General features: G+C 35.2%; 1 protein-coding gene across 1 annotated transcript in view; it reads left to right on the top strand.

The window, feature by feature from the left end:
• Positions 1–8,584, top strand: part of LOC148313860 (neurogenic protein big brain-like) — a 129,786-nt gene extending 121,202 nt beyond the window's left edge. The window contains exons 3-5 of the mRNA XM_088257659.1: positions 3,310–3,514; positions 7,071–7,392; positions 7,829–8,584. Of these exons, the coding sequence (XP_088113785.1) occupies positions 3,310–3,514; positions 7,071–7,392; positions 7,829–8,406 (1,105 nt within the window). The 3' untranslated portion in view covers positions 8,407–8,584. The remainder of the gene's footprint in view (positions 1–3,309; positions 3,515–7,070; positions 7,393–7,828) is intronic.
• Positions 8,585–13,483: the final 4,899 nt, after the last annotated feature.

Raw genomic sequence — 13,483 nt, 5'->3', positions numbered from 1 at the left:
AGCCTCGTTTAGCGCGAATTTCATTTACGCTTAAATAAATTAGGGCGCTTTAACGAAATTATACCATATTTGAACAGTTTTACGACTGAAGAGCCTGGACCACTATTATAATCATAATTTTTGCTATTGTTTTTTTATTTATACTCTTATAATTAGAGATAATCCAGATTTGTGAACAAGTATTTGATCACACTCGAAATGTTGTATGATCATTTTTACTTCCACGTAACCTATTATTTCTAAAATTGGAATTCCCTCTGGACCGTCCATAGTAATATTAAAAGACAGTGACCGCCAAAACAATATAGCCCCGTGAAACAAGTGACCTTTCCCACAGACTGGTCCGCTTGTGCGCCATGTTCACTATTCACACGCTGGATGCTTCTCTTATGGAGATCAGAACGCCAGAATTAATTGAAACAATTTCCGGAACGCTTCCAAATGCCATCTCCAATATGCATCAAAGGAGTTGGGTACTCGGTTAGTTATATCATGCCGCATTCGGGTAATGAACGTAGAATAACGTCGATAGCCCTCCGACTGATATAATCGCCACAGTGCCATTATAGTAAATGGGCATGTCGAGATTGTGCTATTCTTAAAAGGTTTTTCTGGTTTCTCTTTTGGCTCTCAGATGGCTGCCGTCCCGAGACAAGAATACAATATTATCAAAATATCTACGCTTTACCGCGCAACCTCGGTGGCCTTTTATGATATTTGACAAAAATATCAAATGGTACTCTCCTCACTCGTCATTACATTTCGAAGATATTAATTACAGTATTCTCATTTCTGGTGACAAATTACGTTTTTTCCATTACTGGTGACACGACAATATTTTATAATAATTATATAACAGAACGAACAAATAATAACTCACGAGAAATACACATCAATCAAATCCTATTCTTTCCACTGTATTATATGAACCACCCCTTCCTTTCGCATTGGTATATAAGCACGAATATATATATATATATATATATATATATATATATATATATATATATATATATATATATATATATATATATATATATATATATACAATTAACTTTTGTATAGGATTTGGCACTAACTTTAGATTTTCCAAAATTTTCACAACATTTTTGGGTTTTTACAAATCTGGGTTTCTCCACTTAGAGGTTATCTTTACATTCGATATCTCAAAAAAGATAATATGGATATTCTTCTTCATCTCTATACTGAAATGTCAAGATGTAAAAATAAAACTTTTTTGAGCTACCGCGTTGGTGTTTATCTTCTATTGTTTATAAAAAAAGTTTTTAAACTTTTCTGAGACCAAGTAACATTATTATTCTGTTTCTTAATAACACTAAGAATTCAGTTTTGTCAATTTCATATATAGGATGGAATACCACACTCGTCTGTCCTGGCATTCATTCCAAGCTTCTTCTACATCATTACATCTATACATACGTAGACTTATCGCACGACCAGGTTTTAGGTTTTGATCGATTTGGTCGTGTAAAGACTTTCTTGGCTTCATACTATTGTACATGTCGCTCACTCCTTGTAACAACGTCATATATCAAAAAACTAGATTTTTCAGGAGATCGTTTTTAAAGTAAAATACAATTTATTAAAAATAAATATCAAGTCGCTTATTGAACCTTTTACTGTGCAACAGATCTTTTTAGGTAAAACCTGAAGGTTTTTTCTCCATTTGAAAAATATTTAGTATATTTAAAAAAATAATTAAACAAACATTTTCTTCAAAATGCAAAAACAACACTTTCTGCCCTGTAGCGGGTAGATATTAGGTTAAAAATATACCGCTTTTTAGGGATGTAGTATATTTTCTGGGCATTCCGAAAACATGCACAACTGAAAATTGACGATTTTTTTTATATATGACGTTGTTGAAATGAGTAAGCGATATCATAACTCATAAACGAACAATTTCGACACAGATTTATGCTTCCAGAAATAAATTGATTAAATAGTATGATGTTATCAGATAATTGTAATGACTTGATCTAATTCCGAAGTGGGAGCAACCCCTAAAACTAATTTCACTGATTTCTGACCCGAAGCTTTGTAGAGAATCTAAAAATAATCACGTTGACCCGGTTTCTGTGCTGGAAAACTATCCTAATATATATTTGACAACCGTATAAATAGTGTAATTCTGCTAAAAGGCAAACGTGAAGGCATTTTGGATTGCCTCCGACCTAATAGACTTATTTCTGTAAGCTGTGCTATAAATGACACTTGGATGTTTGACATTCAATATTCTCAGTTCACTTAGTTGAATCTAATTACAAACTTAATAGAAACCGCTTATTTTGTTTATTTTAAAATATGTTACTAACCAACCATCACGTCGCTTCCCCGTAGAGGTAGGCAGAGAGAATAGATCACCACCCCAGTCTGTCTTTGCAAATTATCTTCGCCTTTTCCACATCCGTGCATCTCCACATATCCGCCGATTATTGCGACTCCTGACCAGACCACGCCCAAGTATTTGAAATACTTGATCATGTCATGTTTTTCTCGGTCTTCGTCTGCTTCTATTATTAACCGCATTCGCCTCATAAATTTGTTTTGCTCTTCTTTCTTCACACATTCGTTTCACATACCCTAAACACCTTTCTTGATTTTATCGATAACTTATCTAAGCCTTGCATACTTTCCTTATTGATATAAAGATGATATGAAAGATGTTCTAATGGTGATCCATTAGAACATCTTTCATACATCGCTTTGCGGCATATTCGTCTGAGAGATCGAATCCTTCATTTCACACCTTCTATCACATGCGAGTTCTCAGCACTATCTGTGGTTAAGTTGAGTAAGTTCTTATTTTATTATTCCAGAGACCTTCATGAAATTTATGTTGAGATATCAATAGAAAAAATATATATTTTGTGAACAATGATTTTTTAAAGTGCGTCTAAATTATGTTCAAATTAGGAGCTAGACGTCTATCCATGACCAATTTTTTTTTAGAATTTAAATTAATTTATTCTTTTTTAGAATATGTATTGAATTTTTTTTTACAATTTTTTTTCAACTCCTAACCTTTCAATAACTCTTATCTTTTCAAACCAATAATTTAATTTGGAAGAAAAACTTATTTTTTTCAATACTTTTTTTTCTTCTTTTTAATGGCTTTTCACCCATCTTGGGTGTAATAGCCAGTGTCGAGTTATTGTCTTTTTCAATACAAAAACGGTATTTTAAGCAAAAATTAATAGCGTTAAATATTACTTGGGTTCAAAGATAATTAAGTTGCGATTTAACGTATGTACGTATGATTTAATAAATGTTGTTATGTTGTTACAGGGTGACTGTCCCCGGCTACCAGGGCAGCCTGCAGGCCGGGCTGGTGTCCGCTCCGGGCGCCTGGGAGCGCTTCGGGCTCGAGTTCATCCTCACCTTCGTCGTGGTGCTCACGCACTGCGTGTCCATGGAGCGCCCCACCCGCGGGCCCAGCGCCAGCTGCGCGCTGCCCGTCGGGGCGGCCTACGCGGCCTGCAGTCTCGTCTCGGTGAGCGCTCACTCCCCCCCCCCCCTTAACTTGTCCAGACTCACCCCAACCTGACCTGACTTGTCCAGACTTACCCCAGTCTGACCTAATTTATCCAGACTCACTCCAGTATGACCTAACTTGTCCAGATTCGCCCCAACCTGACCTAACTTGTCTAGATTTACCCCAACCTGACCTAACTTGACCAGACTTACCACAACCTGACCTATCTTGTCCGGACTCACCCCAGTCTGACCTAACTTGTTCAGATTTACCCCAACTTGACCTAACTTACCAGACTTACCACAACCTGACCTATCTTGTCCAGACTCACCCCAGTCTGACCTAACTAGTCCAGATTTACCCCAACCTGACCTAACCTGACCTGATTTACACTAATCTTATATATCCATGAGGAATTATCACGAGCGAATAAACCTTGTTCGCCTTCAACTTAATGTGACTTAATTAACCCATCTTTCTTCTAACCCTTATCCGCACCCAACGGTGCATAGGGCACTACATCGTATTGACGCTGTGTTATCTTGATCGTTACTTATATGAAGGCAAGGTGATTACTCTTGCGCTTCAAGGACTATTCCAGGGTATCAAATAAATATTACAATGTAAAATTACTAATATTTATTTAAACCCCCCCCCCTGGGGTTCGAACCCGGGACCTTCAGCACGGTAGCTAAACACACGAATAAATATTAGAGCGAAAAAATCACTTTAAACCCCTCCCCTCTCCTGAGAATCGAACCCGGGACCTCCAGTAAGGTAGCCAAGCGTGCTGACCATTACACTACGGATGCAGAGAAGAATATTAGTAATGAATACAATACCCTAACTTCCATCTTCTTCTTCATCTATACTTAGATTTCAAAACTGTGATATGTATCTATCTTTTCGACCTGCAGATAAATCTGTAAAAGATTTATGAAGTAGGAGAAAAAACACATTTCGCAGTAAAATGAAGAAGAAGAAACGTCAATTATGAATATTGGAACATAACACACGTTCCGCTACCCGCGGTAGGTATAAAGTGAGCAGCTGGTTCAGCATAGTAAATAATAAAATCTTTTGGTGGTGTAATGCAACAAACCAAGACGAAGCGTGGTGATCCCTTGCACCTGGCGCACGGCGCTATCAGGGGTCACCCAACCCACAAACATTATTACTAAATTGTAATTTATTATATGTGGGAAGTACTTATGAACCAAATGGCGTGCCAAAAACAAACATTACTTATTTTCTAACGTGATATCGGACCAAAGGGCCGGCAACACGTACACGCTTTACTTTGCTTCCCGCTTACCTGTGCGCAAGTTATCACGATCATTCGACTCATGTCGACGCCAAAAATTAGTGTGCGCAAATTTAAATTTTGACGTCCATATCTTTTTGCTTATTTGAGGTAAGCTCAAAATAAAACGTGTGAACGGACAATGACGGAATTTGATTTTTTCATGGGCTTAATGACACAATTTTTATATGTACATTATGTGTATTTATGAACGGTGGTATCTATCTCTACTTAAAACATTACGTAGTTTCTAGATGCAAATAATTTCATGCGCACACACATCGCTCACTCCTTTCAACAACGTCAAATATCAAAAAATTTGATTTTTCAGGAGGTCATTTTTAAATTTTAAGAATATAATGAAATGTATTAAAAATAAATATCAAACCACTTATTGAACTTTTTACTGTGCAACATATATTTTTATGTAAAACCTGAAGGTTTTTTCTCCATTTGAAAAATATTTAGTACATTTAAAAAAATAATTTAACAACACCTTTTCTTCAAAATGCAAAAACAACTCTTTCTGCACTCCTTTCAACAACGTCACATATCAAAAATCTTCAATTATCAGTTGTGCGTGTTTTCGGAATGCGAAAAGCGGCATATTTTTACTTAATATTTACCCGCTGCAGGGCAGAAAGCGTTGTTTTTGCATTTTGAAGAAAAGGTGTTGTTTAATTATTTTTTTAAATATACTAAATATTTTTCAAATGGAGGAAAAACATTCAGGGTTTACCTAAAAAGATCTGTTGCACAGTAAAAGTTCAATAAGTGGCTTGATATTTATTTTTAATACATTGTATTATATTTTTAAACTTTAAAACCGACCTCCTGAAAAATAAAGTTTTTTGATAAATGACATTGTTGAAAGGAGTGAGCGATAAGGAGTGAGTGTATTGTATATCGTGCTAAATTATTTTTCATTGTTCACCTACTAATAATAAATATGGTTTGTTGTATGGCCAACTTATACGATAATTCAACAATACAGGTGTAACAAATTGAATACACCCGACGGTTGATGACCACTGCTCCGGTGGCCACTACCGACTTCAACGGAGAGTCAAATTATTACTCGAGATGTAGTTTTGTGCAGTCTTGGCCGAAATTCTTTTTGGGACCTAAGGGTACTTGCATCTCCTTTTCTCGCCGGGATTCTGTATCTTTTCTCGCTCATTCCATTGAATTTACCGGTGCTGCGTGTCCGCATACCAAAACGGCAGGTGCTATTCACCTCCAAAACGCGAACAAAATAAGTGCTAAGATTTTAAGATATTCGAAAATATGTAAAATACTTCCTAGCACAAGTTACTCTTACATTAGCAATTAAATACGGCTGCTGTATTTTGATTTTAAATTGATTTATTGACGAATTTCGCATATATTTTTTTACGTTTTGTGTCTGGTCCTCCCGACGTTGACTATCACTTGTAAGAAAGTGTCCCTATTTTGGGCAGTCCGAAACAGATACTCGATGTTTTGTACTCCTGTCCACTCGTGTATATTATGGATCCAGGGGATTCGCCTTCTTCCATGATCACTCATACCTATTAAAATCTTCTTCCCCTATTTTTCCGTCTCCATTTCCTTTTCCATTCTTCGCGGATCACAATCTCTGTGATGATTGATATTCTTCTTTCATGGTCAGTCTCCACCTTCTCTATCCTCCGCTCGTCTCTTCAACTCAGCGTACCCGCTTAAACTAATGGACCAAATTATCTCCAACATGTCTTCAACTCGGTACATTATGGAGACAATTTGGTCCATGTAGTTTAAGCGGGGTCGTCCTCTGTAGTTTGTACCTTCGCACATGCCCTCCGCAATCGTAAGAAACAGGCCTGGGTGTCAATCCTTATGTTTTTCTCATTTATTTCTTTTAAATGTGCTTCTTATGCCTATTTATTATACCTGTTATTGTTATTGTTTTTATGTTTTGCCATGTATAAGTATTAATTTTGGTTTTTAAAAAAAAATCTTTTTGTTACTTTATTATTTGTGTTCCAGTCTTGTTAACCTTAATCCCATCTTAATGTCCTAAAAGGAGAAATAGAAATTACTCATCGAGAATATTATATGTATATATGACTTATGTATGTAATATGTTTTGAAAAAAAATATAAAATCTATTTGGCTCGCTGTTGTGTTGCATTATTCAGTAAGCATCTAGACTCGCCAGCCCTACTTTCGCCAGACACTTCGTTGTTCCCCAACATGCGCCTGTAGCGTATCTATAACTGTTGCCTAACGTGCTCGCGTCGCGTGTTGCAGATGCCGTACCTGAACCCGGCGCGCGCGCTCGGGCCCGCCTTCGTGCTGAACCGCTGGGAGGCGCACTGGGTGGCGTGGGCGGGCCCGGCGGCGGGCGGCGCGGGCGCGGCGCTGCTGCACGCGCTCGTGCTGGCGCGGCGCGGCGCGCGCGACAAGGACTCGGCCGACGGGGACTCGAGCTCCGTGCACTCGGACGAGGACGCTTACGACGACCTGGACAAGCAGCACCACCACGCGCCCGGCGCGCGCAAGTTCCCCGCGGCCTACGCCACCTACAGGCCCTCGCAGGCGCCGCAGCCGGCGCACCTCTCCAACCCCTCAGGTACCTACCCCCCTATCTATCATCATCTATTGGATCATATATATACAACTTCCAAGACTTTGAGTAGTGTGGTTGTCAATCATGGGTAGAATTGGTGAATGTCAAATGATCACTTAAACCAGCCTATGACGGTCGTGAGCCCCGTACATGCCCAGACTTCCATATACTTCATCTATGTTGAGATGTCAAAAAATAATATGAAATTCAATTTCTTGAATGTAGGGATATAACTGTGCCGATGTTGTTTTGCACTCCTATAATTGGAGATAATCCAGATTTGTAAACAAGTATTTGGACACACTCAAAATGTTGTTAATAAATTGTAAAAATAAAGTGTTTTAACACTTTATTTTTCATTTACAATTTCATCATGTCTTACCACAAAGTGAATGCCGAAACAATAAATTTTTAATAAATTATTGATTTTCCTGTTCAGGTCTCGGTGGATACTGCCCGACCCTCACTACCAGTCTGTACCCGGGAGGGGGCGCCGCCAAGTTGGAGCGCGTGGAGTCCCTGTACGGGGGCACCCGCTCCCTCTACTGCAAGTCCCCCACGCTCTCCCGCGCCAACCTGCACCGCTCGCAGTCCGTGTACAGCAAGCCGCCCCGCGCGCCCGCCGGGCCGCTGCTGCCCGCGCGCGACCTCTACCCCGCCCACCAGGCCATCGCGCACAACCAGAACGCCCACAATCAGATGCAGGCCCGCGAGTCCAACTACTCCTCCCGCCCCATAGCCACCGCCAGGGAGCCTTCCCCCGCCACCTACGTCACGCGCCAGAACCCCACGGGAGCTCCTCAGTCCAACGCCGACGAAAACAAAATCACACGCCGACCCGAGAGCATGTACGGGATGGTGGTTTCCCAGCCGCGCCGCAATCAGTCAGCGCAATCTGACGATTCATCGTACGGATCCTACAGAGGAACGGCCACTCAAGCGGGTACCCCCGGACAAACTAACCCCAATGGAACATACCATCATCACTTACCCCCTCCGGTCCAACACCAATATTAATACCGAGTGGTTTACTTCCTTAAATAATCCCAAAAGACTTACTGTAACTGCAGACAGTTGGTAGAACTCCATTTTAAATTTTTGGGTATTATATCCAAAATTAAACAAGGTTATTGGGTTGAATTCTACTTTTATTTACTTATACATGATGATATGTGACGCGTTTCGTCTTGTTGAGATGTGTTTGTTATAAATGATAAACATGTGTTTGATATGCATGTGTTTGATAATGTCTTAATAAGACAAAACGCGTCACATATTATCATATATATGTCAACAAAAGTAGAATTCAATCCAATAACCTTGTTTAATTTTGGATATATTACTTAAAAACCCGAAACACTTATTTGTGTTTCTTAAATAAGTGGTTGAAGGACAGTCAGTGATTTTCCAATAAAATCGTTCTTACTTAACGACCTAATAATAAGATAATCTATCATCCCATTTTTTTTTAAATACACTTACACAAAAGTAAAATAAGGACAATATTGTGTAGTGAAATAGGAATATAAAACTTTGTATACCATCCTTTTTAATATTAAGTAAATTTAAATTACGGAAGAAATTCCAAAACCACGATTTACGAGTGTCCCCGTAAATGTGTTGTTTTATTATTACCAAATGGAATAGCATTATTACTGTATAATTTTTTTAATGAAGAGTTATCTTTTGAGAATTATACCATACATACCAAATAAATTTCCGAATTAATTGTTTTGAATCCCTGTCGTTTAAATGAAATGGAAGATTTTCCATTAATACAGAAAAAAGTTTGCTGTTTCGACTACCTCCTTATTTTTGTAAATAAATATAAACCAATTTGCATTACTAAGTATTTATAATGTTTTACATATTAAATTTTGCTGTTAAGAGTTAGTAATTAAAAATTTCACATTAATTGTAAAAATAATGTGTTGCTAAAATGATACTTAGAAGTTGTAATATAAAAATACCAACTTTACCTTTTTTTATCAAAAGTGCTAAAAATTTATTAACTTAATATTATATAAATCTACAAATAAAAGGTTTTGTTTTAAAATTATTCCAATGTTGTGGAAAAAGCTAGTAAATTTTATATTTAAACTACAGCTTTAAACTATTTCAACTCTTGGAAAATGATTATATAATCGCCACAATAAAAATGGCGGAATTATTATTAACTGTGGAAGAATTTTACAAAGTTTATAATAATTATTATGAATAGCTTTAGGATAGTTTAACCTTGTCCCGCTATGTATAATATGAATAGAATAACATACCAGATCCATGACATAAACATTTTGTTATTTAGTTGGCAATCCTTTGCGGTTGGCAATAGATAATTTTGCATCGACCGGGTATGATAAATTAAAATGTGATATAATGTGACTCTTGAAAAATTCACAACCCTCAATTAATGTATATATTTAAATGTCGGTGCATATCTTGTAATGTATTGGCGAGTAAAAGAAAACTGTTAATAAAAGACATTTTGAAGGCAACACACGTATTTTATTTATAAAGCATAATGATTCACTAACGGGTTCTTCCAGTACAACATAATGATTGCCTTTTTGTAATAATATAATCATAATCCTGATTACTATGCAAAATTGTAGCATAATATCGTAAAATAAGTTATCATATTTTGTACAAAATTGCTAAAAATTTCAAAAGCTTAGAATTAGTAATTGATTAGTTATCCCTTTCTATCCACATTATTACAATCCTCGGATTCCACCCCTTTACTAAGGTAAATTTTCAAATAAATATCATATATAAAATGTTTCGTATGCCGCACGCATATTTTCTACAACATCAGCTGAGTTTCGGTTTTGTTTATTTCATTTATTACGAATATTGGTCAAAAGCATTTAGTGCTAAAGTGGAATAGTACTCCTACGATGTGTACAATATAATAACAGCAGTAATGCTTATTTCTTTATGGTGTAAAACTAAATTAGCAGGAACTGCGCATATTACCGTTATCTCACGTACAAATATCAAATCAAATATCCGATCAAATTATAAATCCTTATAAGAATCAGAGTGTCAATTCCAAAAAGAAGATAATGCGTTATTTACATCGATGACTCTAACTTTACTTCTATTAAATAAAAAGAACAAATATTTATAAAATATTCAAAATACCAATGTATTTGGAAATAACAGTTCAGGGCAGTTATTATTTATGGAAGTAACAGATTTAACTACGTAGTGTAGATAACTTCTAATGTCTTTGGCATTTTGAAACCACTTGTGGATCCGTATTGACAGGAAGCTCTCGAATACTTGTTTTTTCACAGAATTTAAGTTAAAGTTAAAGGGAATCGAAGTTAAAGTTATATACACAACAAAGTTAAAACGTTAACATCCGTATGGAATCCCTGTCCAGACGTAATGTAAAAATTATCCATACTTCGTAGTTAACGCGTTTTCTTTTCATTGTAATTTAACACCAGGAAAGTAAATTGACATTATGTTTTATGCCTCAAAGCACCTGTGAAATATATATTGAAGCAGCAGAGAAATACAAAATGTAAGTATCTCAATTTCATATTTTAATGTGCCTGATATAATGAAATGTGGAACATAATTCCAAACCAAATGATGAAATTTAAAATGGGCAAAAATTACCTTTGAATACAGTCTCATAAAAAATATAATGATAATATTTGATTTGAAAAAAAAACGCTTTTAATTAATAAAAAATGCATGAAAAAACAATGGATATTTTTGTAAATCACAAATAGCTCTAAAATGTTATTAAAAAAAAGAATTAAATAATCATTTATAGATTAACATAATGGCCAAGTTTATTTTCATCAAATAAAAATATAGAAATTTCTTTTTAAATCTCTTTTTTGTGAAAAACTTTTTTGTTTTTCACAATGGTTTTGTTTAAAATCTTGCTTTGGAATTAAACCCCACAAATAGTTTATATAAAGTAAAAAAACACATTTTGCAATATCTATGTACACATATGTTGATTAAAAGGAAGTGTTATTTTTTGACATCTCATCAAAGATGAAGAAGAATATGGAAGTATGGGCATTTACGGGGCTGACAACCGTCATCGGCTGGTTTAAGTGGCCACTTTACACACGTGTAACATTCACCAAAATGTTTTGGTGAATGTTACACGTGTGTAAAGTGGCCACTTAAACCAGCCGATGACGGTCGTCAGCCCCGTAAATGCCCATACTTCCATATTCTTCTTCATCTTTGATGAGATGTCAAAAAATAATATGAAAATAACTCCTGTAATTGGAGATAATCCAGATTTTGTGAACAAGTATTTGGACACACTCAAAATGTTGTAAAAGGAAGTGCATATATATTTTGTTTTTAAGCTGAAAAGGAAGTCAAATTTTGGAAAAAATCTTGAGTCTAAATAACAAAAAGAATCCAGTTTAAACAATAACACATAGCCATATTTTGAGCTAGTTACACATGTTATGGGCATTATATTATAGATACATGTAAAAACATAAAGATAAATTCAATCCGACATATTTCGGAAGGTCATTCATATGAATGAAGGTATAAAAATCCACTTTTTAATTCAAAAGGGCTTTTTGAGGTAATGTGAATACAACATTTAGTAAAAGAGAAAAAAAACAATCAGAATTTAAACACACAAACAATAAAAAAAATCATTACATTCATTCTTCATCATGTGTACTTTTAATTCCCTGAAATATGTACCATAGATAAAAACAAATATGTTTATTTATGCTTAAAAATACGCGGTGCGTAGATTTTGCACTGTAGAATATCTTTGGTATGTAGTTAAAAAATGATAAGGCCAATATAAAATATACCAATGCATTTTTAACAGACCCGCGACTATAATTTCTGTATCCTTACTTTCGAAGAAATAAATACAATACTTTATAGTTACAAATGTTGGAATGCTGCAGTGAAACGTCATCACATCACTTCATCGATTTTAGTTAAGAAAATATGACATAAAGAAACACGCAAGTAATTTAATATGGATTTAAAGTATACATGAATAATACTGGGATTGAAAAAAAAAATCTATGTAGGTAGAGAAGTGAATATGATAAAATATTTGATTATCCTTTTGAACTATATGGTTCGTTGGGGGGCACATTGATCGATAAATAATGTCATTTTTGTCATATCGAAATTGAAAAATCAATTTTTAAAATTGAAAGAAAAAACTGCCCATCACTATTTTGAAGTGTCAAAAAAGTAGATAGATGCCGTATTTAAGGAATTTTAGTATTTTATAGATAAAATGTAAATATACAAATTTTGATATTTTTAATTGAATGTTGCCAATCATGAATACATATTGTTCGATACATGTGTATTGTAATACACATTTACAACACAATATAATTTTTAAAACAAAAGAGATTTTTTTTATAAAAACCTTTTACTAATACTAAAATAAACCCAACAAGTTGCTGCTAAAAAATCTGGAATATGTTTAAAGTTGAGTCTAAATATCCGTATAATTTAAATGGATCAGTCAAAGTATTTTTTCAGTCAGCAGGTGAATCAAAACAGTTTTGAAGTTTAAAAAAAATATTTTTGACAAATATACTATAAAAATTTCTTCAATAAATAAATAAACAGTCTTTGTTTTACCAATTTCAAAAATGAAAATCGTGATTTATTGTTAACATCAGACTTTACCTCCGCCAATTCTTTATAAGGGGGACTTACGATACTAATATTGTTTCATATGGAGAAAAAAGTCGGAATTTGGAATAAAATTTCTACATTATTAGACCATTTTTGACCAAAAGAGGACTTACACTATTTGTCCAGTGGGACTGATGTCACACTGTACTGCACATATTTTTGTACAGGATAAATTGCCTTTCAGCTGTTTCCGCTTGGCACTTGGTAACTTGTACAGCAAAAATACATATACTATTTCAAACCCTCACTGAATTCTCACCTAAATGAGCTGGTTAAATGATTTTAAACATACTCAGTTCTCAACAGAACATCGACCCTTTTTCGTCAAACCAAAAGATAGGTAAAGGTCATTTTCATTTAGTAATCTTCTCAATTTAAACATTCTACATATTTCATAATGCATAGTTTAGTTAAAAAA

Source organism: Brachycentrus maculatus, unplaced genomic scaffold (assembly GCF_059751285.1).
Source record: "Brachycentrus maculatus isolate JH-2025_06_01 unplaced genomic scaffold, ASM5975128v1 h1tg000005l, whole genome shotgun sequence".
NCBI classification, from domain to species: domain Eukaryota; kingdom Metazoa; phylum Arthropoda; class Insecta; order Trichoptera; family Brachycentridae; genus Brachycentrus; species Brachycentrus maculatus.
The sequence above is the reverse complement of the archived record's forward strand: the minus strand, read 5'-3'. Positions and strand labels throughout refer to the sequence as shown.